General features: G+C 40.2%; 1 protein-coding gene across 3 annotated transcripts; it reads right to left on the reverse strand.

The window, feature by feature from the left end:
* OCIAD1 (OCIA domain containing 1) lies at positions 1-26,375 on the reverse strand. 3 transcript variants are annotated; one of them, XM_048848347.2, is made up of 8 exons: positions 26,143-26,375; positions 24,070-24,154; positions 20,433-20,486; positions 17,483-17,530; positions 10,079-10,208; positions 7,611-7,816; positions 4,211-4,345; positions 1-179 (listed from the first exon to the last, which is right to left on the reverse strand). In XM_048848347.2, exons 1-8 carry the CDS (start codon positions 26,203-26,205, stop codon positions 142-144), a joined length of 759 nt encoding a protein of 252 aa, XP_048704304.1. In that variant the 5' UTR covers positions 26,206-26,375; the 3' UTR covers positions 1-141. The 3 variants fall into 3 exon arrangements, with proteins under 3 accessions (XP_048704304.1, XP_048704302.1, XP_074984034.1); XM_048848345.2 differs by having other exon boundaries at positions 4,211-4,363; XM_075127933.1 differs by lacking the exons at positions 24,070-24,154; positions 26,143-26,375 and adding exons at positions 12,821-12,901; positions 13,101-13,186 and having other exon boundaries at positions 4,211-4,363.
* Positions 26,376-26,377: the final 2 nt, after the last annotated feature.

The raw sequence follows: 26,377 nt of genomic DNA on the forward strand, positions 1-26,377 counted from the left end.
TAAAATCTAGTCTCCTTTATTAGAACATATTTCAGTTTGGCAGAATACACCAAAGTGTGTAGATATTCATGACCAACACAGATGGAGCTGAAGTTAGCTGATTGAAGATAACTTCCTTCAGTACATGCAAAGATTCAGTTCTCACTCTTCCCAAGCATCTCCATACTTGTTTACTTTAACTAGAAAAAAGAAAAAATATCATATACAACTAAATAGTTTAAATACATAAGTTTAATTTACATAGTGATTTGAAACTGTGGTAAATGTGTTGTGTTTTCGAAGTGTGAGGATTAGGGACAGTTACACTTTAGTGAGTGTCTAGTACTTTTTAAAATGAGGGAAAGGGTAAAGATGGCATTATTAGTTTTTATTATAGCAGTATTCAAAGGCCCCAGTCAGGTTAGGGACCAATTACATTAATCCCTACCCTGCAGAGTTTATAATTAATTTAAAACAAGATGCAACAAGTGGGTGTACCAAACAATTGGAAGAAACAGGGAAAGAATAACAGATACAAATATTGCATAGTCTTGTTATATGCACAGTTATGTGGCTACAAGGTAATTAGTTATATATTTAATTTATATTTGTTTTAAAACAAAAAGGAGAGATTTGTAATCCCCACTGGCCAACTACCTAGCCTTTAACAGTTGGCAACTGCCTACAATGTAGAAGTGGGTCTTGGAGACAGACTTGAAGGAGGGGAAGGTAATGGTTTTATGGATTAGTCCAGTGAAGGCAGTGTGGAAGAAAATGAAAAGGTGCTTGTTTGGGAGAGATATGGACAAACAGGATATAGAGTTAGGTTACAATAAGATACAAGAATAAATATAAAGAGAAAGAGGAAAGATGGACCAATGGTTATGACTCTGGAGAGCTGGGTTCCCTGCTCTGCCACCTATGTTTTGTGGGACCTTGGACCAGTCACTTGGTCTGTGTCTCAGTTCCCCCTTTGTAAAATGAGGATAATAGTACTTTTCTACCTCACAAGGGTGTTGAGAGGGTAAGTACATTAATGATTGTGAGGCCCCCCCATTACTGTAGTATACAAGTACCTAAGATAGACAGTAGGTGCTGAGTTGTGCTGGTCCTTAAAGGGAGGGGAAGCTTGAATTTAATGCATGAGAGAAGTGAGCCAGTAGGAGGATCTGGGCTGTCAGGAATTGTGTGTAAGAGAGCACAATATGGTCAGACCAGCCAAAGATTCTAAAGGAGAGGGAAATATCAGGAGGCCAGAAAGGAGGTGGTCAGAGAGGACAAGACAGGATGAGAGTTTACGTGGTGCACACGGAGAACTGGACCTTACATAGAAGGAAGAAGCAAGCTTTGGCTTCAGCCTGAATGTTTGGAGTTAGAGAAAGGGTGGATTCAAAGATGATACCCAAGTAATGGGCTTAAGTGACTACGAGGATGGCAGTACTGTGCCATCTGTCATTGTTAACATCTACATGAGGAAGTTGCACTGACTTCATCTTAAAGTGCAATTTTAAATGGATTTGGTTAAATCCATGCATGTTGTGTGGACTCTTATTTTAGTTTAAACCAGGTTTATTTCAGTTTAGCTTGAGTTGATTTCTAATTGACAAGCTAAACTGAAATATGCATGGCTTAAAACCAAAGGAAGAGGGTCCACAGAGCTCCTTGCACTGGTTTAACCCCATCAGTTTACAACTACACTTTTAGTTAAACCAGTGCACTTTTCTTACATAAAGGCCAGAAAAAAGGGAGATGCATCTCCAAGGAAAAAGGCTCTCATGGGCACTGGGGCTTGCCTCAGGGTTATGTGTGCGTGCACAGAGTGATAAAGGACTCTACTGGAGGTGTCTGAGGATGGCATGGACAGGAGAAGGGTGTTGTAGATGTTCCTCCTACCCTCCCAATATAGTTTCAATTTTGACAATTTGTGCAGATTTCTGCTCCCAACCCCAAAAAACTGCTGTAAGGGAGCCCCAGTGCTTATCATTTGACTGCTGCTGAAGAGCATCCACTCCTCAGCAATTTAGCAGGAATTATGCAGGCACACTAAGAGCACAGAGGTTAAACCCAAAGCAGGCAAACCCTAAATTTTAGTTCCTGTTTTTACTCATTATTATAAAGCTATCTAACATTTCAAAAGAAAAGTAGTAAACAGGCTGAAAAAATCACTGAGCTCTACTATTGAACCATCTCCGTTAGTGACATCAGTAAGTTCCCTGAAATTAATTTCAGACTTTCATGCACTTCTGTCATTTATTATCCAGCAAATATTTACATTTATTTTAGTTTTGCTTTTACTCCACTTTCCTAAACAGTGCAAGCAACCACATTTACAAGTTATTTGTAGAAAGCTCAGTGAACTACTCATGTGCCATTTTCAAAAGCTGATAAGTAACATAACATTCTATCTATTGTGATCCTATGTTATGTTTAAACATTGTTCCATAGTGAAAAAAATCCTAAATTAAAAAGTATAAATAAAATTGTGAACCTTTGTATTCTGCAATCCCATAGCCATAGACTTTGCGGTGGAGTTTACTCCTTGCCACAAAGTGCTGCTCCAGAACTTGAGCTTTCATTTAAAGAAAATATGATTCTAGTCTCTATGGCTGTGGAGAAAACCTTGAATAGGAAACTATGCACACAGATGAAATGTCAGTTGCCTGAATCTACAGACAACCTGGAACAATAGCTAAGAGGTGTGAACTTCCTCATTCATCTTAATCATGGCATCATGAATTCCACAGCCACAGGAGTTGGCATTTTACCCCAGGAATCCATGTAATTCAGAGGGTCTGCCACAAAAATAATCATTTTGATCCAGGCAGGTGCTCAATATTTTATCTCCTTGCCCTGCTAGGACCAGCCTGCAGCTACATTTGCTCTACAGCTTTTCCCACAAGGGGGAGTTAATTGTATTACAGGCCCCATGGAAAATAGAGTGAAAAAACTCCTCTCTTTGAAAATAACCAGTGTTTCAAATGTTCACCCAAGAATTTTATGTCAATTGATATTTTCAGCTATGGGCTAAAACTGCATATGTTCGTATGCGGGTGGGCGGTGTAGAAATGTAGAGTATTTCACAGTGATAGAATAAATTAACATTGCCACAAAATTAAAGGGTTGTTGCTGCAGAATTTGGTCCCATTGTGATGCAGAGTATATGGGGGCCTGAATATAATGCCTGAAGATTCAAAGTGACAGATCCTGCAGTGCATTAAACAGCAAAATAATTTTTTTATTCAAAATAAGAAGTGTGGTTCCCAAAGATAGCTTTATACTGATTGAATGGCATTTCATTTTGAAGGTCACTTCATTCTTTACTGTCTAAAGTTCTGTTTTCCAGCGTGAAAACAAAAATCTCAACACTGGTGCCAAGTACTAGTTCCTTCCTTTAAATTTTAACACAGAACAGTAAACATCTGCAAACAATGACACGTCCCTCAAAATTCTACACTACACAAATCCCCAAATTCATAAAATATGTTTTAAAAAACAGGTATGTGGTCTGTTTTGAGAGAATGCTAACTTAACATACACCCTTTCAAGAGCTAAAAAACTCAGTCAGAAACCTTAGTTATCGAACCCTTTGCTAAAGAGCGGTGATGCAGTAAATTATTTATTTGGATATGTCTATACAGCAACTAGACATCCATGGCTGGCCAATGCCTGCTGACTTAGGCTCGTGGGGCTCAGACTGCAGGGCTGTTTCATTGCTGTGTAGACTGATGGACTCAGGGACCCTCCCACCTCTCAGAATCCTAGAGCCCAGGCCCCGAAATCTACACAGCAATGAAACAGCCCCACAGCCCAAGCCCTGCAAACCTAATTCAGCTGGCACACCCTGCAGATTTTTCTTTGCTGCGTAGCCATATGCCTAAAGGCCTAGGCAGCCAAGCACTAATCAAGCTTTTCACAATTTGTCTCTAAATGGATAACCTGATCATTGTAGTACCATCATTATAATCTTCTACTGAAGCTTCAATGTTTTTTCCAACACAAGAAGTAATTTGAAATACGAAACTATATAATACGCTGTACATAAGCCATACATAGAAAGGAAATCAGTTCAAATGTGACCTAAGTCAGAAACACAATTCTGTCATTTGCACCTCAAGACACTGTTTGTTTATCCTTTAGGGATTTCTTAAAGGAAAGCACAAGACTAACCCTTTTCAACGCTACTTTGGCATCCATGTTCACTACGTAGTGCAGCAATTCAGCATCAGATTACCTTCTTTTTTAAATGGTCTCTCCTGTGAAGACTTGACTGGAGTCTCTGCCTTTTGTGTTAATGTTCCTTCATATGTCTCTCTGTTTCTATTCCTTAACTCCTCGTATGAGACACTTTTTCTCTTAGGACTTTCTTCTAGGAATGGAACAGGTTCTTTAAAAAATATATATATATACATATATGCAGTGAGAAGATTTAGCAACACCCAACTACACTTGATTACAGCTGCAATTAACCCAACATTTTTTTTTAGCATGCCAATCAATTGTAGCTCAATTGAGACTGAAATGGGACACATTACAGCCACAATCCTAAACTGCAATTCAGTTTTTTAAAAGTATTGTAAAAGCACTCTATACATTCTGAAACTTTTCATTTTATTCTCAGATGCCACCAATGTTATGAAGTAGTTGTGGGCTGGGAAAACTGAGTAGTGACACACAAATAAGAACATAAAGCAGAATTTCTATGTATAGCACTGCCACAAACAGCTTTTCAAGCAGCTAGCAGTTCACCTAGATCATGACTGACAGCAGAGACATGTTTTGCTCTGTTGGGAGTACATCAGTATGGTACAGCAGTCATAGTCTGAGCAGATAGCGCAACCCAAAGCAAGAGTTTTCCATATTTTCAGACTCTAAAGAATAAAGAGAATTCTGTGCATTCCAAGCACAGCAAAACTTTTTTTTAAAAAATGAAGACTTTGGAGAAGGGAAAATCAGACTGGTCTGAAGAGAAAAGGATGTTATGGATCAGCCACCTAAGTATTTATAAAGTGCCCAAACTCCATGGCATCTAAGCACTATTAGGCTTGTGGGTTTGATTTCATTCACACCCCCCCCCCCCCATTTTAAATCTGTCAAAAATGTTATTGCTCTTTAGGCTTTTTCTTGGATAAAATAAGAAAAAAAAAACCTAACCATCCCCCAATAATATTAAAAATGTCATATCTTTGAGGGACCCTGAATAAAAGTAAGAATGTCTAGTCCAGTCATGTTTAGGAAATAAGAACATATTCATCTATTTAAGCACCATGATTTTGTGCTACTACTACTGACAGAGCATTTTAAATAATATATAGTGGTGATTAATAAACAAAACCTTTGGTGAACAGAAAATCAGATGCATCGTGGGGGGGTGGGGGGTGGAAGAACCAGAAATTTGAGCTGTTTTACATCTTCAGTTGTTCTACAACTATTAGAGTCACTTTGCTTGGTTGGCTAGTGAAGTACCTCAGTTTAATTATTATGGAGATTATCAAACAAAAAAAATGATAAATAGGTTGAACTCTGTGAAATAAGACTCAAATTTCATATGAGTTAATGCAAATACTTGGGCTCACTTATTCCTTGGGTCAAGTTCTGGCTCCACTGACTTCAATGGCAAACTCCTATTGACTTCAATTGGGCCAGGATTTCAACTCATGACCTAAGAGGAGGAGCAAGATGTCTAGGCAAAATGACAAACTGTTGATTTTGGTATACACCATTAATGATGTTACAATCTGCAAGATTTCTCCCAATCCAAGAAACTGAGCAGTAAACACTATCATGGGTGGCTGCAACTATGTGAATGATCAACATATCTGGGACTATGAGTTACAATTAATAAGGGAAGGGGGAGAACGCTATTTCAGGATATGACAACTCTTCTAGGGCCTGATTACATTTTCTTTTTGTTCTTCCAGTTTTTTTGGCTGAACTATTATTAATTTTGAATGATACATGGTCAGCTTTGTAAATCCCAAGAAAGTAGCTAAATTTATAAATCGGATCACAAACAGAAATGGAAACAAACAAGAGTTTTACTTTTTTTTTTTTTTTAAGATCAAGATTGATTTTTGAGCTTACTTCATTGATTTTTTCTTATTTATGCTTGAGATAGACAAACTGTCAGTCTCTGTGCACACGTGAGAACTGGAAGATACTAACTAATTTATGTTTTCTCATTCTGATATTGCTAAATTACCAGAAAGATTTAAGCTGTTTAACACTTGGTGGATGAGAAAGTTTTGGTCACTTGACAAAAGCATAACAAAACTAAATAATTTTGGAATAAATTTAAGTTTATAAATTAGACTTTTCAGAAATCCAGATAAGTTTATGATTTGCATACAGGCTTGCGGTCCTTCCAGAAATAGCAAAAGCACGTACAGCAGGTCCTTCAATAGAGCAAGATCTCAGTCTATCTGTATATTAAAGGCAATCATTTCTGGAGAAACCCTCAGTCTGCATTAAATGGTAACAGTTATCAGGATTTTTGATAGAATATGATGTTTTATACATTAAAATGCTGCTGTTATCAATAGGCGGGTTGTTTCTTAGACTTATTGGGATAACTGTATTTGGAAAAACTCCATATTGGATTAATTACATATTTATTTCATTATTCTTTCATGCTATTCCTTACTGTCCAGTTTTATAAACCCAGTTAATTAAAAACAGTTAAAAATCAAAATCAACCTATGCATAATGTTAATGTGTACATTGCCAGCTCCAAGTTCACTTCTGCAAGCATTCATTTCTGCACACATTTCCTCCTCTGAATATCACTTCTATACTTTATTTTGGATTTTTTTCCCCTTCATATATTATCAATTATTGTATAAATTCAGCACACATGGAGAGAGCAACTCCTGGATTCTGTTAAAATTGCAGTTTTCAAGTGCTTCAGTGTAAGGAGCCATAAAGATTATGAATGTGTCTAAAATGTCAGCCCCTAAATCTGTTAGCAAAAATTAGTTGTGTGAAGGGGCTTTTAGAGTCAAATAATGAAAAGATTTTTCACAAAAATTAAATTTAAAAATCTAAAGTACATTAAAATTACACACACACACAGAGAAAATCATCATATTTATTTAGGTACCATCCAAGACCTGAGTTCACGATCTTGTGTTTCCCCTGCAACAGTCCAGGACATCATTAACACCTAAAGCAGCATGAAGGATGCAGGAAATTTTAGGCTCAGTGATGTCCTCAGTTGTTGCAAGAGAAAACAGAACCCTATATTGTAAATTATAATTTTTACTTGCAGTTATCTTTTTTAAAAAAAATATAAGTTAAGTTGGTTTTAAAAAGACAAATGTTAAAACAGAAACATACTGTAGATCGATGTGCTTTGTGTCAACATACAGGAATGTGCTGAAGTTCCAAAAAGAAAAGTATCAAAAACCACTGCAATCTAAAAAATACTGTATATTTGTACAGGTGCTGAAACAAGGCAATTTGAATATACAGAATGTATACATCCAAGCAAATTAAGGGGATATACCATATTTATCATCATGACAAAAGAAGCTTTACTTTCACATTCTTCTCACCTCTGAAGATAAGAGACATCCAGGACAGAGACAAGAATTAATGTACTATGAAGTTATAAACTTTATTAAGACAAGCCATACCTGGGGCATTATGTTCAGTAACTCCAGTAGGAGAGGATTCATTCAGAGAAGAACTGAATGGAACTGGTGCATAATTAGAGCCGGACTGATCTGTTGAACTATATTCATGTGAATAGCTGGAAGAAAGTGGGGCTTCAGCTGCTGGAGAAGATCCAAAAGGTGACTGAGAAGGCAAATTTGCAAACTCTGATTTTTGAGCAGCATATCTGGAAAAAACAACACAATTGGATATTAAGATTGGAAATATTTAATTAAAGCACGACACATGATGGGTTGAGGAATAAAATTTCCTTGATTAAAGGTTTTAATACAATTAATTTTTAAAACTAAGTATTAACAGATTTTAAAAGAAAAAGGTAATTGATTCTGCTTAAACTGTCCAAAAAGATCTGTATGTCCCCCTCCTTAACACATATACACTTTAAAAAAGGAGCATACATAAGAAACTTGAGTCCTATCTGAAAAAAAAAAATACAGAATATAGACAGAGTACCAGTCATGGACTTGGAACTTTACAAGATAAATACTGTAAGACACAATCCCTGCCCCCAAAGACAGTTCAGACACAGACAAAACACATCAGACAGATAGAACAGGGTGTGCCTGCATGAGCTAGTGGTGGCATAAGAATCTAGCAGTAGCTGCTATTTTTGAAAGTTTGGGGGAAGAAGTGTGGTTTGAGAAGCCAAGATGCAACTTAAAACCCTTCATTAGAAGCTGCTATGACTTATCAATACCAAAAAAAAAGTCACAGTAGCTATCCTGGGGACAAAAGAATTATCTTGAGGAAACAAAAGTCTTATGTTCCTCCCTCTTATATGGACTTGCTGAATTAGTTTTCTGGCACAAAATTAACACGGGGAATGATGATTAGAAACAATTTTTTTAAAAGAAGAGGACATCAATTGGTTACATGCAAAAAAAATTGTCTATTGTAGTAATTTAGGCCTGATTCATCTCTTACTTTTTTTTGGAGGAGAAGGGAGAGAAGGAGATTTTATTTATTCATATTTTCGATCACTTACAATAAGACATTACAGTTACATTGTCTTTACACATATAGATACATATATCTTATTACAGAATTAACATAAAAGCAACACCTTTTATATTGACCATATATTGTTATTTTAACCTTTCCCTTTTCCCGCAACAATTATTTAAAACACCACCTTAACATGGCGTGTATATATATTTAAGCATTCATATTCACTTTTGGGGGTGGTGGGGTAGAAGGGAAGCTGAACGTTTTATAAGGGGGCACGGAAGAGTCTCAGGAGGCTAGAAAAAGGAAAGCAAAAAGTGGCGGGGATGTAATTCAGTTATCCTGTGTATATATTTTTCTTGACTGTCCTATAGGTATAAGATTACCACGTTTATAGGTAAGTCTACACTTCAAGCTGGGAGTGGGATTCCCAGTTTGACGAGATATACTTGAGTTAGCACACTAATAGAATGAAGCACAGCAGTGTGAGCAGCAAAAGGGGATAGCTGCTGAGTGCATGCCCATCAGATGCTAGGAACTTACTGGAGGCAGCAGCTCACACTGCCTCCCCCCACCCCGCCCCCTTGTGCTGCCCTGGCTATGATCTATTTTTAGTGCACTAGAGCTTGATGAGAGCCAGTTTGGAAAGCAGTTAAGAGACTAATCAAGTCCTTGTTAAAAGGTTTTAAAAAGTACGTCTGTCTATGTTACAGTAACCATTACATAAACTAGACTACTGCTCACTGCTATCCAAATAACATTTTCTGAGCAGTGAATTATATAAAGATTTATATAGGTCAGAGGTTACAAAACTAATGTTATTAAAAACCATATCAAGTAGGAAAACATTTCTGAAACAAAACAGGAAATATTTTAAAGAACTTGATGAGTTTTTCACAAATAGAGCATAATGGCGTCATGCTTCTCCACTATTATAGATTTTAAAGTTGTGAACAAAGGAAAGTAATAAGTTTGTCCACCATACGTCTTCCTTAGCTAGTATTGCTTACTGATCTCTTTCCTTTTATTATTATTTCCACCCTCTTTCTAGTTCACCCTCAGTCAAACTAAACTACTGGAACACTTCCAACAAGTGAAGCTATTTTATTTCAGTTGTCTTCTAAACTATCAAGAGAAAACTTGTGTAAGGTCATATTAGCATGAGTAAATCCCACAGGAAACCAAAGTCTGAGTGTACACTCTAGTACATTTTTGCTTACAAAAGCACTCTTTGCTTGACTCGACAAAATACTCTGTTGTACATAACAGAGCTCAAACTATAATTTTCAGTTGATGCCGCTGCTTTGTGAATTCACAAAGAATGAGTTTCCTGGAGGAAACAAGTTGCTGGAAAGGAAGGAAAAATTCAGCTCTCAAGATCATTGCAAGTTGCAAACGCAGCCCTGATCTTTCTATGAACTTCTTACAAGAAAGAAAAAAAAAAATTAAGAACTTAAAGAAAGTGAAAGAATTGAAGTCTTACTCATGTGGAAGAGGTCTGCGCCCTTGTCGTATACTTTCTCCTATTGGGGAATTCTCCAGTCTCTTGAATTTCTCCTGGCAGGCCGACATGTAAGAAATCTTTCCAGCAATATATCCACATATACCGGCAACTTATATGTAAAGAAAAGAGCAACTCTGACATACTCTGCACCATAACATCAATACACTTTACAATAAAAGTAGAATCATTTAAAAATGTAGTACACGGTGCCATAGTATCAAATGAAAATAAGTTAGTCTTCAGTTTTGATTTAAAGAACAAAAAAGGCAGCATCTTTAATATTTCTTTGGTACTCCTGTCCAGAGAAGGTACTAAAAGAGTAAGGTGACAGCTGAACAAAGTCATAATGAAGTACCTGAGACAAGCAGGCAGCCATCAGATGTGGCAGTTGAGAGGAGAGAAGGATGACAATCATAAAGATCTCTGGACCAAGACTCCCAAGGGTCTCAAGCTAGGATTCTCAACACTTTGGGTTCCCTGTTGCACAACAGTAGGCCTGGCAGCCCTGGAAACTGACTAGAGCTAGGGCTTTAAGGTTTCCAGCTGAGCAGCTCAGAGAGCCTCATCAATTTCATTCAGAGTCTGTAGAAACAGACTTTATTTTTCAAAACAAAATTTAGACTCAATAGGAAATCTGGAAATTGTAGAAAATTCTAAAATTAAAAAAATAATAAAGTTGTTCCATATTTGAACAAAAACTCACAGAAAAGTAATTTCAAGTCGTGAACAGCCCTACTTCACAGGTCAAGAATGTCACTTTTTGAATTTAATAAAAGATTCTGACTGGCAATAAGTCATTAAGGCAGAGAAGGTATCTGTCTAGTCATTTCATTTAATGTTTTGTTTTTGTTTTGTTTTTTAAAAAAGGGGACAGTCTATGGTTTATTAAAGGGAAAGTCTTACATCAATGACCCAGTAACTTGCCTAGCAAAATCAGTGTTTCTTAAGGAACTGTTTCTTCAAACACTTCATATATAGTCAAGAATATCCATTTATATTTCTTTCTCCATAACCTCTTTTAAAAGAAAACTAGGTAAATCAGAATATATACGAAGTTAACATTTAACACACAAAATCCATAAATAAAAAACTAAATTTCTTTTTATCCCTTGCCCACTTTTAAAATGTGTTGAATATCAATTTTAAGCGTATACAATAAAATACAATCTATGTGGAACATGGATGAGTTGGTTAACATCAGAGCCTTTAGTTTTCATTACCTGACTTGAGTTTTAAGAACAGTAACAAAATAAGACACATTTTCATATTTCAATATATATTACAAGTGACCCTCCAAAACAGCTCTCAATACATTAAAGAGACAACTTACATCATTTTTAAACGGACTTAAAAAAATCAGTTTTTCATAGAGCATCCTTTAAATAATATGCCCTGTATTGATTAAAAATTCTTTTCAAATAATTACAGGTTTTTTCACTCCTCTACTGATGTTCAGAAGGCTCTTTTGGGCATGCCCAAGACAACCACCAAACATGCTCAACACACCCCCTCATTCCAGGGGTGAGTAAACTTTTTGGCCCAAGGGCCACATCTGGGAATAGAAATTGTATGGCAAGCCATGAATGCTCGCAACATTGGGGTTGGGGTGCGGAAAGGGGTGAGGGCTCTGGTTGGGAGTGTGGGCCCTGGGGTGGGGCCAGAAATGAGGAGTTCAGGGTATGGGACGGGGCTCTGGGCTGGGGGTGCAGGCTCTGGGGATGAGGAGCTTGGGATACAGGAGGGTGCTCTGGGCTGGGACCGAGGGGTTCAGAGGGTGGGAAGGGGAGCAAAATAATGGCAAAAGGTGATCCGGGATTCAATCAATACATAATTAAAGGTTAGCAATAAAATTAAATGCCAATCAACACTGTTTTATGGACAACTGATCTTATCAAACAAATTGGATTTCATTTTTTAAATGAGATTACAAGTTTGACTGATAAAGATAAATGATAAAGATAAAGTTCTGGTGCCCACATTTTTTAAAGGATGTTGAAAAATTGTAGAGGGTGAAGAAAAGACACACATATTATTCAAGGATTAGAAAAAATACCTTACAGTAAGGGTCTAAGAGTTCAATCTGTTTAGTTTATCAAGAAGAAGACTGAGTGTGGACTGAATTCCAGCGTATAAATACTTTCATAGGGAGACACTAACAGGTATCAAAGGGCTTTGCAATCTAAGAGAAAAACATAGCAAGAACCAATGGCTGGAAGTTGAAGCCCAACAAATTCAAATTAGAAATTAGACACATTTTTAACAGTTAGAGTGATTAATCACTAGAACAAGCTAGCAAAGGAAGTGATGGATTCTCTGTCTCTTGAGGTGTTCAATCAAGACTGGATGCCTTTCTGGAAGATATGCTTTGATGATCCGGGGAATCAATGTACAACTTAGAAATTCCAGTTTGATTTATGAACTGTGTGTATCCTTATGTCTTACAGCTGCCTTTTACTGTGCTATGGGACAGGGGATTGGCACTAGGGCATTTGCCTAGGAATGGGTTGGTTGTTAAAAACCATCAGCATCTGAAAAGATCTTGCCTGGGCAGAAAAAAGGAGTAACTGCATCCTACTGAAAAGCAGTTTTCTCTAACTTCCCTTCAAAGGGCTACGGTTTGAAGGAATGGAATTTCCCCAGGACAGGGGACAAAGAAGGTGTTGATACAGCCTTTAAAAACAAAGAGACTCAGAGAGGAAAGGAACAAAAGGGACTGGGTACCTGTTGACTGCAGAACTAGTCCAAGTTGAAGAAAACTGACTGCAGAGGTGAGATTTTCCAGGATTTGGAGAAGACGACAAACTGGAGAAGTGAGGCCAAGCAAAGGGGACCTGAAACACTGAAAGGACACTGACCAGAATGCTTGAATAATGGGGAAAGCAAGGCAGGGGTTTACATGCAAGTGTTTCTTTTGCCTAGTTCCATAGACTTTACAGACCATAACTGATAAAGGGAAATAGTTTTTAGAAACTGCTTTTGTAAAGTAGTGACTGCATCTTACCCTTCTTTGGAGAGAGATTGGGAGGAAGAGACATCTCAGACTGGCCTTCTACAGTTGCTTGACTATTAAGAAGTTAGAGGTGGTCCCTGCCAATATGGAAATATTATCCAGGGATTAACTGGGGACAAAAGAAAGGAATCTACATAAACACTATCACACACCACCAACCAGGTCACTAAGGAAAAAAATTAGTAACACCTGAAGAAGAGACTGAACTCACCAGAATCCAAAATGCCATTATCCAGGGAACCATTACAGTGATCCTCCTATCCTCTCCCAAATAGTACCGAGAGAGAGATGGAAAGACCCAGAATTAAGGCTCTGGAACAGAAGATTTAGTTACATCCTCTGGATTCAAAAGAGGACTCCACCAGATCTCTGCAACAAAGAACATGCACTGTGCAGAACACAGAAGTGTGCTGAAACCAAGGGACCTGCACGATCTCCAAAGGAAAGAATCAAAGTCCAAGAGATCAGTGATACTGGAAGACCAAGAACTGCCTTAAAAGTCAGATCTCTACTATGCTCTCATGCTTCATGTGACAGCACTGAGCTCTCTATCATGGAAGCTCTCACTGAGCTCTGCTTCACATTACCCCTTTGCTTCATGGCAAAGGAAAACAGAACAGATGCTTCCACAACGTCAAGCCCAACAAACCCTAGATCTGAGGGGAGATTGCCCCATCAGGAGCTTAGCCTGAGGCTTCCCTTGTACTGAGACTGTCTTCAGCACTGAGGGAACTCTGCTGGTCAAACCAGCTGGTTCACCTACCACCCCATACTAGAATTCATATGGGATTATCATCAAACAATTACAACCCATCCTGAAAGACACCACCCTGAAAGAAATCTTTCCTGAACCCTTTCTTCTAGCCTTCAAACAACCCCCCAATGTCTCTAAGCTCACCAGAAGCAAGCTCCCCACAGACCAGCATATGCAAACTCAAAAGGAACACCAGACAAACAGATGCAAGACCTGCAGACATATCTCCACTGCTACAACACACCTTTCAAGATTCACGGATCCTATACATGCCTATCACAAGGTGTTATACCTCATCCAGTGCACTAAATACCCCAGTTAACGACTGTCTGGTTTCACCCACATAGTTACTACACTCTCAGATGAACTCACACAGGAAAATGATAAAAGACAAAATACCTTATCACCTGTGAATGAACACTTTTCACAAAGTAATTGCTTTATATCTGACCTCTCAGTCCTCATCCTCAAAGGAAACCTGTACAACACTTTCAAAAGATGAGCCTGGGAGCTTAAGCTCATTACTCTGCTAGACATTTAAAAATCATGGAGTAAACAGAGACACTGGATTTATGGCTTATTACAACAATCTGTAACTCACTAACCCCATCTTTTTGTCCTATGACTCCAGAGGTGTTAATGGACCACTCTATCTCGAATGGTCCCCTATAATATGTGCTCGCTACTTATGCTAAATAATTTGTTCCACCTTGCATTTTGCTGTGATGTTGGAAGTTTCCTTCCCAGACCTGAGGAAGATCTCTGGGTTTGTCTTCGCATACAGTGCTGCACTAGTGCAGCTGCGCCGGTGTAGTGTTTTAGTGAAGACACTCCTATGCCGACAGGAGAGCTCCTCCGAACAGCGTGGTTAATCGACCTCCCAAAGAGGTGGTAGCTATGTCAACGGGAGAAACTCTCCAACTGACATAACACGGTCTAATGGGGGATTAAGTGACTATAACGACATACGCTTTGAGTGACGTAGTTATACCAATATAGATCTGTGGCGTAGACCTGGCCTCTGTGTGGCTTGAAAACTTGTCTCTCTCACCAACAGAAGTTGGTCCAATAAAAGATATTACCTCACCCACCATGTCTCTAATGTCCTGAGACATACATGGCATAGTTGGATTGACTTAACCCCCAGTATAGATGCAGCACGGTCAACGTAAGAATTCTTCCCTCGACATAGCTACTACCTTTCAGAAGGTGGACTAACTGCAGCAAGGGAAAAAACTGTTCCATTACTGTAGAAAATGTCTACAGCCACAGCTGAGCCCCTGTAGCATAGACAAGCCCAGTGTAAGCCTTTTGGCATTGAAACAGCCACAAGACCAGATACACAATATTTTGCCAATCTGAAGCAGGATCAAGATGCAAAGCCTAGGACCAAAGGCTTCTGTCTGAAAACTTTAGGGGAACTTCAAGTCAGTAACCACCCTCTCCCTGACCAGAGTATGGTTCATGGGCCTCTGTCAAGAGGAAGGCATGGAGCAGAATGTATCTGTTCTTTTAGAACTAACACATAAAAGACCAGCAAGCTAAACTATGATTCAGGCTATCATCAAAGCACATCAGGCTGCAAGTCTGTGCGTTTAACCTGAGAGGGGGACATTAAATACATCACTTAACTCTGGTCTTTTAGGCTCTGACCTTGACATGATGTCCCAGAACCAAGCCAGAGACAGCCATAGATTTTAACTTTGCAAAAACTACATGAAATTACCAATCCAAAAAACAAACAAAACTACAACCAAATATTCTTGGTGGAAAGTTTTCTCAGTACAAAGTGAAAGTCTGTATACCCACAACCAATCATAGAAAGCAACAAATGAGGTAGCTGGGAACTTCACTGTTTATAACCTTGACTTCTAGAATTCTGTGCTCTAACGTGATGCTTGTGTAGTCCCAATTAGCCCTGTGTTTCTTGAAGATTCCCAAAGTTCAATTGCACCAGGTCAGGAGGGATACATCTCAGAACTAGAAATATGTGGCGGTCCCTTCAAAGTAGCAATTATTATTTATTAGAAAAATGTGTGTAGTATTATTGTTCAAGGCACAAAAAATAAAACAGAACTTGCCTTAAATGACTGATAGTTTTGTCTCATTCATTTATATGTTTGAAGCAGCACTTCCCTTATCACAAATTGTAGGCCTGATCCTGTTCCTATTGCTATTAAAGTCAATGTGAGTAGGATCTGAATCTATGTGGGCAGAGCGGAGCGATGACAACTTCCTGTTTTACTGCTATTTATTCATTTTTATTTTACTGACTTTTTTAAAACAGTGATTTATATTTCTGATTACACAGATTTCAAAATCCTTCACATAAAATTGCAGGTTTCCTTTAATTGTGCATACACAGAGACCAGGAAAAAAAGATAGCATGAAAGAAACAAATGAGACATGAATTATGACCTTCAAATCAGGAAGCGTGGGATGGGTATGCTTTGGCAAAGTTCTTAAGGCAGATTTCACTGCAACAGGAATATGTGATTAAAATGATATATTAGACAGTTGGACCTGTAAACTTCAATAATGCTGAAAAGTTACATAAGCCAAAGAGTCATCAGAAATTTAAATTGGCACTATCAGCTGGAAATATAGTCATTGTCAAAAGAGAGAAGTAATTTCAGGTACAAACCTGACCAAGTCTCCTGCAAATGTTTGTGATTTAAAAAAGAAAATAAAGGAAATGTGATTATAAATGTTTCTTTCTTCCCTGTTGCAGCATGAAAGACCCCGCACAATAGGAGAAGCTGCCTATATACAAACTGTTAACTGCAGAAAATACAGAAAATTTGTATTTCTTTAATCTTTCAGTTACAGCACTCTTAAGTATTACTTTCAATAACATCAAGTAAAAAATTCATACCGTAGTGTGATTTTAAATTGAGAGTGTCCTTTTACAATGACTTTCACCACATACAAAGAATTACTGCTGGAAGGCCATTACTGCAAGTTAAAACCAATCTCCTCTCATTTCTTAAAAGTTATGCATTGTTTTACCATCTTGGACTACTAGAGTCTCAGAGGATAATTATCAAGAACTTCTGCAATCTTGCAGGGTTTTACATGAATGCTACACACAGAAATTTTGCAGACCCTGTCATGCGAATTCAGAGTGCAGAGGAATGATACTTTTCACCTGATAACAGTCTACCCAATTTGTGGGTGAAAGGATACAGTACATTAAACAATCCCACTTCTCAGAATAGCCACTTTATTTAAATTGGAGATGACTTCACCACTCAGCCTGAATAAGTTTTAATTATTTCTGATAGAAATAATATTGAAAGAGATGTTTAGTAATTATCTATTATAGTTCTAGCTGTGCTGTTGGGAAGGAAAAATGAAAGGAAGTTACTGACTAAAAATGAATTTGAAAGTCTTGCTATTTATGATAGAGAAATAATGAATTTGTGAATATTAGATTGCCATATAGGGAAGTCTTCTGATCTCAAATTACACCAATATAAATCCAGAGAAAGTTCACTGAGATACATCTGAAATGACTCAGCTGGCTACAGTTGAGTTGCTTTGGCTTTTTGGCAGGGTAACTGATGCACTTCATGAACTAGATTCTGGTAAGTTGAACTAACATGTGGTTTATACTTACATGCAACTTTGGGAAGAGAGCCAAACCTTGAATGAGTGGTGAGAATTCCTGAAAATAAGCAAAGTAAGTTATTACTTACTATATGTAAAATAATTATTTTAGTAAGATCACAAAGATGAATTTAAATAACCAGATTAACATTTAATTTTTCATGTGACCATGCCATAGTAGTTAATCCTCTGCACTACATGAGCTGTTTTAACTTTTTAAGAAGAAAAATCCCAACAACATTTCTGACTTATAGCCACAAAACTAGAAAATTCAAGAGTTAAAATTCCGGCTTTATCCCACCTTGTGCAACTAGGTATTGCAGTATATATGGGATGTATAATCGCTCTCTGGAGAACGCAATACCCCAACACAAGGTGAATGAGGCAATTTCAGTCAATTCTAAGTTCCCCTCTTTCTGCAGTTTCAAGTGCTGCTGAAGCTATGTGACTAGGAATTTGAATTTTTCTTAATCATTTTGTTATTCTTCTCTTAACTCCCTTCATTTTGTTACACCTTTCTGGAATTGGGTTACTCAGTACAGACTGCACTACTTCCAGTTGTGGTCTTACAAGCTCTCATAGAGACAAACTATCATAGGAACATAAGAATCATCACACTGGAGCAGATCTTGGTCTACCTAGTCCAGTTCCTGTCTCCTACTGAGGTTAGCACATGCCTCAGGGAAGGTCCAAGAAACCCCACACAGATGCAAGGTAATCTACCTTCCCAGGGAAGTCACCTTCTAACCCCTAACAGCTAGAGAATGGTTTAAACCAGCGGTCTCCAACCTTTTTATGCCAAAGATCACTTTTTGAATTTAAGGGCAACCCAGGATCTACCCCAGCCCCTTCCCCAAAGCCCCACATCGCTCACTCCATCTCCTCCCTCCCCCCCTCCCACTCACTTTCACTGTGCTGGAGTAGGTGGTTGGGATTTAGGAAGGGTGCATGCTCTGGGCTGGGACCAAGGGGATTGCAGTGTGCGAGGGGGCTCTGGGCTGAGCCCGGGGCAGGGGATTGGAGTGTGGGGGGGTGAGGGGTGCAAGCTCTAGGAGGGAGTTTGGGTGCAGGATGGGGCTCCAGGCTGGGGCAGAGTGTTGGGGTGCAGAGGGGATGCATGGTGGGGGCCCTGAGAGGGAGTTTGGGAGCAGGAGGGGGCTCCGGGCTGGGGCAGAGTGTTGGGGTACAGGAGGAGGTACAGGGTGCTGGCTCTGGGAGGGCAGTCAGGGCTGGGGCAAAGGGTTGGGGTGCAGGAGGGGGGGTGGGGTATTGGCTCTGGGACGGGGGTCAGGGCTAGGGCTTAAGGTGGAGGAGAGGGTTCTGGGTGCTGGCTCCGGGAGGAGGCTCAGGGCTGGGGTGCAGCCTCCCGCCAGGCAACACTTACCTCCAGCGGCTCCAGTGGCACAGCGAGGCTAAGGCAGGCTCCCTGCCTACCCCGGCCCCACGCCACTCCTGGAAGGGGCCAACATGCTCCTGCAGCCCCTGGGAGGAGGCGGGCAGCACATGGCTCCACACACTGCCCCTCTCTGCAAGCACCGTCCCTGCAGCTCCCATTGGCCACAGCTCCCCGTTCCAGCCAATGGGAGCTACGAGGGCAGTGCTTGCAGGCAGGAGTAGTGCACAGAGGGAGAACCCTGCCCCTCCACCCCCGCAATCAACCGGTTGGTGATCACTGGTTTAAACCCTGATGCGTAAAGTTTTACAGCCCTTCCCACTTATTTTTTTAAATACTTGATATTTTATGTCTAAATATTCTTGAAATCCATAGAAATGTCAAATACGTTTTGAATCTTGCCACGGTCTTGGACTCAGCAACATCCTATGGCATCCAGTTTAATTACACATCGCATGAATATGTACTTCCAAGTATGAGTTTTGAATGTGGCACCATTTCATTGATGGTTCCCTTGTTTTTACTTAGACATGGAAAAAAAGACGTTCCCATTCTACCTCATTTATAACAATTAATTTTGTAGACTTATATCCCCTCTTATTTGCTTCTTCTCTGAGATAAACAATCCCAGTCTTTTCAGTTTCCATAAGCAAGTTTTTTCTATGCTTTTTTGCATTCTCATAGCCCATATCTGAACCTCTTCTAGTTACACAATATCCTTTTTTGATATGGCATGACTAGGGCTCCGTGTCTGTCACAAAGATCGCAGAAATCATGGATTCCGTGACTTTCCGCAACCTCCGTGACTTCTGCAGGGGGCCAGAGTGGCTGACTCCAGGGCCAGCTGCTCAGGTGGCTCCTGGGACAACCACACCGGCCACTGCTGGAGTGGCCCTGGGGACAGCCACACCAACAACTGCTCCGGCAGCCCCCAGCAGCGGTTCCTGGCCGGCCGGAACAGCCGCGGTCCGTGGCCCCGGGCAGCGGTTCCCGGCCGGCCGGAGCAGCTGTGGTCCACAGCAGTGGCCTGCCAGCCACGGTCCCCAGCGCCCCCCGCAGTCATGGCCCCCACAGTGTCTCCCCGCAGAGCTTCACTCCCAAGATTTAATCACAGGCATTTTTAGTATAAGTCATGGACAGGACACGGGCCATGAATTTTTGTTTATTGCCCATGACCTGTGACTAAATCGTAGCCTTAGACATGACCACAAATGAATACAATATTCTAGATGAGGGGAAACCCTCATTTATATCATGATATTTTAATATTAAAGTATTTTCCATTCCAATCCAATTCCAAAATCTACTATCATCCCTAGATTTCTTTCAGAGTTACTGCTTTGGAGGTTTCTCCCTACTACTGAATATTTCTTTTACTGAATATTTTTTCTTCCCCACATGTACAAAAGCTTGCATTTCTCCACTCTTCAAGTTTTCGCAATATTTCCTATACATATTTCTAATCTACTTACATATGATTTAAAAATCAAATTTATGCATGACAACCTTGTTGAGAGCACAAGTAAAACTTATCTGAAGTTAAACCAAAAGATGTTTTAAAGTTTACCTTTCTTAATTAAGCCCTGAGTGACAATCATGCTTACTGCAGAAATAGGAACAGCTGTGGGGGGAAAAAGTAGCTTATCAATAGAGAGAAAAAAAGAAGAATTATAATTTGCAATCTTTTCAAAGTGGCGGATTCTCTCTCTCTCCTGATATCTTCAAATCAAGATGCATTCCCTTCTGGAAGATGTGTTAGCCAAACACAATCATAAGTTATTGGCTCAATACAGGGGTACTGGCTGAAGTTTAATGGCCTGTAATATAAAGGCGATCAGACCAGCTGATCTAATGGTCCCTTCTGGCCTTAAACACTATGAATAAGATAACACTACACTTAAATTTGAAAAATCTGGTGGAAGGTATCCTCCTAAAATTGAGTAACTGAGTGGAAATATTTTGGAAACTAATTTAGAGTTTCAACAATTTCACTTCTTTCAATGTATATATAAAAATAAGATAGCAACTACTCTGCTCTTTTTAAAATGTCAACCATCACCCTAATCACCAGCAATGTCCTAGTTAAAAAAACTAAAAATCAGATGATCATTAACTGAACCCACAATCTTCCCATCACTTACAACCCTCATCATTACCTCCCTTTCCCAAAAGCTAGGGACCAAAGAGGTTTCTTGCTGTATGACTGGAAATTCAAGATTCCAGCTATTTCAAACCATGCTGGGAGAGAATCCCAAAATTGAGGGGAAATGAGGTTTTTCCAGAGAGATAGGAATCTACCCCAAACCAGACAGTTAGTTCAACTCACAGGGTCCCAGTGCACTAAGTTCACATAAAAACATACTGTTCAACAAACAGACTGCTAAATGCTACATTAGCTTCAGTTTCCACAAAGAATTAAGATGCAGCCTCATAAAAACCATAGTGCAGCAATCTACTCTTTAGATGACAAAAGCACAGATGACAGACAGAAGACTCATATCCGAAAAGATAATTTCATAATCTCCAGGCCATTCCTAAATGAAGAAGCAGTGCTGGCCTTTTGGATGGGGGGAAAAATGTAAAGTAATAATGCAATCCATTTTGGTCAATAATTCTTCAGTATTTTGTGAAAAACATTGTTTTGATAATTGAAACAAATCACATTGTATATTGGGCAAGCATCATTCTGTTAAGACAATGCATGATCACAGGCCCCATGTATTATGATTTGCACAATTCAGTTTGCTGTAGAGTCATGCTCCAGTCTCAGCCTTCATTAAATAAAATATTTCTAGTGCTCATGGCTGCAGAGATTTCCTCTGATGGTATGTCTACATGGCAACTAGATATCCATGTCTGACCCATGTCAGCTAACTCAGGCTGGTGGGGCTCAGGCTGCAGGGAGAACCCCAAGCTCTAGGACACTGCAGGGTGGGAGGGTCCCAGAGCCTGGGCTCCATCCCAAGCTTGGAAGTCTACGCTGCAATGCAACAGCCCCATAAGTTGGAGTTGGCTGGCAGGAGCCAGCCTGGTACGTGTCTAGTTGCTATGTAGACATACCCTGAGAGGCAAATTGAATGTAAAATATGTTTATTGATGTTTGTTCTCTTACTGAAGTTGCAGAGAGACTCAAACAATGGTTCTAAGAGGTGTGAACTGTCCCATTTACCTTAATGACCTATGAAAGATAATCTGCATAACTCAGAACTGAAAATATGAGGACAGTGTAAAATAAACTGAATTGAATATCAAAACAGGAGCTATTGCACTGAATTTTTCATTTTCATATTCAATTCAATAAAAACCTCAATTTAAAAAAATGCATGAAGCTGCTGCAGAAATTCAAAAATATAGAAATGCCTTATCTCAGTCTTTTGCATGTTTCACTAGTATTTACATGGTTTAGAAAGCCATCCAAATCCTACAAACCCTTACTCGCATGAACAGTCAGACTAATTTTGAGGGCCAACTTGTATAAAGGTTTGCAGGATGAGGCTGTGATCCAGGGACCTCTTGACGTGAACTGACAGAGGACAAGGGCGGGGCAGGGGCATAGGCATTTACAGGGATCTCTGAGGTCAAGCATATGAACACTAGTTCACCAAAGTGTGGCATGTAAGTCTCTACCAAGAGCCAGTAGCTTACAGATCATCAACATCACTGAGAAACAGGTGTATGGATAATATTTAGAGACAAACTTACAAGCTTCAGAGAGATCTTCTTCAGCTCATTGTAGCTCAAAACTTTTCTCTTTCACCAACAGAAGTTGGTCTAATAAAAGATATTCCTTCACCCACCTTATCTCTCTAATATCCTGTGACCAACACAGCTAAAACAACACTGCAAATGATGGATAATATTTAAGAAGTATCTATACCAAAAATTATGTTCTTAAAGCCTTGAAGTTAAAGTCAGGTCACAAGGATGTGATGTGCCATGGAGAGGTTCTCTTCAGGGAAAGGACAGCAGATGCTTATCTCTCTATGTCTGATCACTTATGTATCATTCATTGTATGCATCACAATGGAGACCTATTTGCATTATTGATCCTGATGCTAATCAAGAGACTTTGAAATCAGAAGAGAGGAAAGCTTTAAAAAAACCCAACACCTAAAACAACAGGGGAATATCCTGTTTACAAGTAAAAATAATGGATTCTGGGGGTACAACGGTGTACTGATATACACCCAGGATCCTTCATGTAGGAGATGAACAATCATCATGGTCTGTCTTATGAAAGGAGGGTCACAGTCAACTTCACTGGAAAATGCTGCAAAGACTTTGGGTGAGCTAAACTTCATTAGACAGGAAAGTATCTAGTTAAGTCTAAAGAAAAGGAGTACTTGTGGCACCTTAGAGACATAATGCTCAAATAAATTGGTTAGTCTCTAAGGTGCCACAAGTACTCCTTTTCTTTTTGCGAATACAGACTAACACGGCTGTTCCTCTGAAACCTGTAGTTAAGTCTAGGCTCTAAAATGTGTATTATGATTTTATTTTACATGTAACCATTTGTTGCCAATACTTTTCCTTGCTACTTCTCAAATCTCTATTCTTGTTAAATAAACATACATTACTTGTTTTCACTATAAACATTTCTAAATGCTGTGTGTAAAGTGGAGCTATGACCTAAGATATAACTGGTAAGCTGAGGTGTACTGTTCCTTTGGGAACAGTATCTGTCAATACTGTGGAACAGGAGCTGAGCACCACAATGAAATGCTCAGAGGTTGTAGTGTGTCTATCGCTAACCTGCAGAGGGACAGCAGAGTCTGTGTAGGCTGAGGAGGGAGTGTATGTGTTGCCCCGTGGTGGTGGAGTCAGGGAGCTGACCCCAACAAGCACAGAGGCTCCCTCACACTAACAGTAGATTGTGGGGAGGTGCTTTACAAGCCTGTGTAACTATGAGAGGCAAAACGGGCCCTATGACTGGATCTTAAAAACAGTTAGTGTAAATGCTAATGGATCAAGTATTCAGGGAGATGTGACAAGCATTTTCCTTCCATAATATTACTTATCTTAGTGTATAATTTGATTTCAGTGAAGCTTCTCATACAAATGGTCCTTACTCATGAGTAAGGATTTGTAGGTTTTGGCTCTCATTCTTAAATAGCTGTGATAATGGCAAAAACAACACTACAAAGAAGGAAGAAAGAGGAGATTAAAATGGAGACAAAGGTGGTTTATCAGCAAACTTGACTCACATCTATACCAGAAGCTCTCTTCGTTGCATTCCCTGAAAATTCTTCTTTCATCCTCTGTTGGTACGTAAGCCATACCTACAGGATTCTTTCATTATGAAAATTGAACATTAAAAGATATGTATATGAAAATATTCACAGAAAGAAGCTTTTTAAAAATACTTTTCCTAATCTCTACACTGTCACTTGAAATAGCTGTAATTTAATAAATTGGGGCCTTTATTCACCTGTGAATGCCTCATCAGGCTAGCAATATTAGCTATTTAATTTAGTTAGATTTATAACTATACAGGCCTCTTACTGCCTTAGATATAATTTTAAAGATACAATAACATTGAAAAACAAATACACAGCAGCTTATCCAGACATGAGAAAATAACCAAAAACCCTGCCACACACTTAAATACCAACCCTTATTGTATTCCTCCCATCACAAAAGCCTAGGTAAAAAGACAGATCTTGAAGGTAAACAGAGTCTAACTATTCACAGAGCACAAGGATCATATTGGTATTAGTCACTATAACTTAACACAGTAAAAAAGTCCTAACCACATAAAACATTTCAGTTATCTATAAGATGTTATAAGGTGAAGGCTGGCCAATTCCTCCACTACTCCCCACATGAACTTGGAGTGCCTGATCATCACCATTATTGTGAGAGAGCCAAGTGATGTTAGGCTGTGGTGAGCACCTAATACTATGAATAAAAGATGACATTTTTAGAGAGAAGTCATTCTACATTATCAATTCATGATACATTTCTCTCATTAACTGGACCTCACAGCATTGGAAGAGCAAAACTTCAAATTACAAAGGAACATCCATAATTAAGGATGAGTTTTTGTCACAGATATTTTTATTAAAAGTCATGGACAGGTCACAGGCAATAAACAAAAATTCACTGAAGCCCGTGACCTGTCCATGACTTTCACTAAAAATATCTGACAAAACAGTGAGGTGGGGCTTCCAGATCATTTTCCTTCCCCACTGCTGTGGGGAGTGGGAGCTCTGGGGTCCCCCTGCCCACAGGGGCTGGGCTGCTGTAGGGTCCACTTGTCATCCCCCCTATCGGGGTGGCTGGGAGCTCAGCGGGGGGGTCCCCCACCATGGCTGGGAGCTGCAGGGTCCCCAGCTGGGCAGCTGGAGGGTCTCCTCCCAGTGCCCACCATGGCCGGGCTGCTTCATGATCCCCCCACTGCCTGCTGTGGCTGGGTAGCTTTGGAGGGTCCCCCACCATGGTGGGGGCTAGGAGCCCCAGCCCCAGGCAGAAAATGTCACAGAGGTGAAAGGAAGTCACAAATGTTGTGATCTCCATGACACAATATATGGAAATGCTACATATAAAGAGTTAGCCCATAGCATATTCCATTTATTCGACATCACTTTGTATTTTAGGCTAGGCTAGTTTATTACTTATGCCTCCAAAAGAGAAGCCTGGGTACCAATAGCACGTGGGGACAGAGGGAATATATACACAACAAATCTCCATTGCAAGTAATTTTAAGGAGTTGTTTAATGCACCCTTTACTGAACAAAAAGGGGTTGCTATGTGTGTTTCAATGACACCTCAGTGGCGCACTCAGATAACATTTTCAGATATTTTAGTCAATCGTCCTGATTTAAATGATCCCAGCTTGAGAGGACAGCTCTGAAAACATAGGAGACGTTTTGCTACAACAATCTCCGTCGCCCCAAACTGCGGCTGCCACCAGGCCAGAGATTGCCAGCGCGGACACAGGCAGGCCAAGGGATCAGGCTACTTCCCCTCTACGCGAACCGCAAGCACAGCCCGGCCGGGGGCGGTCGGCGTCTCACACACACAACAGCTGCCCCGGGGGCGGGCGGCGAAGGGGCAGTCGCTGAGTGACACCAGGCGCAGTCGAGCCCTAGGACCCCTCGTGCCCTGCAGACACACGGGGGAAGGGGACCCCGCATCACACCGCAGCGCTCGCAGAGGCCTCCCCGGCTTCACAACAGCTCCCCTCGCGCCTGCCCGGCCCCAGGCACCCCGGGGGCGCCTGGGCAACGGGCTCCCCGCAGCTGCTCAGCCCCAAGCCAGGGGCAGCTCCTCCGTACCTGGCCCGGTCCGCCGTGCTCCCTTTCTCGGGGGCCCCGCCCTACCTGCCCGGGCGGCTCCATGAGGGCAAGCACGGGGAGGGGGACTAGAAGAAAGCAAAAAAAACGGCTCAACGGCAGTGCCGCAACCGCACCGACACACAAACCTCCCTGGGAGGGGGAGGAGGACCGGAAACCCGCAGCGACACAATGACCCCGCGGGAACGGGACCGGGGCAATTTCACCAGAATGACCC

Source organism: Caretta caretta, chromosome 4 (genome assembly GCF_965140235.1).
Source record: "Caretta caretta isolate rCarCar2 chromosome 4, rCarCar1.hap1, whole genome shotgun sequence".
Lineage (NCBI taxonomy): Eukaryota > Metazoa > Chordata > Testudines > Cheloniidae > Caretta > Caretta caretta.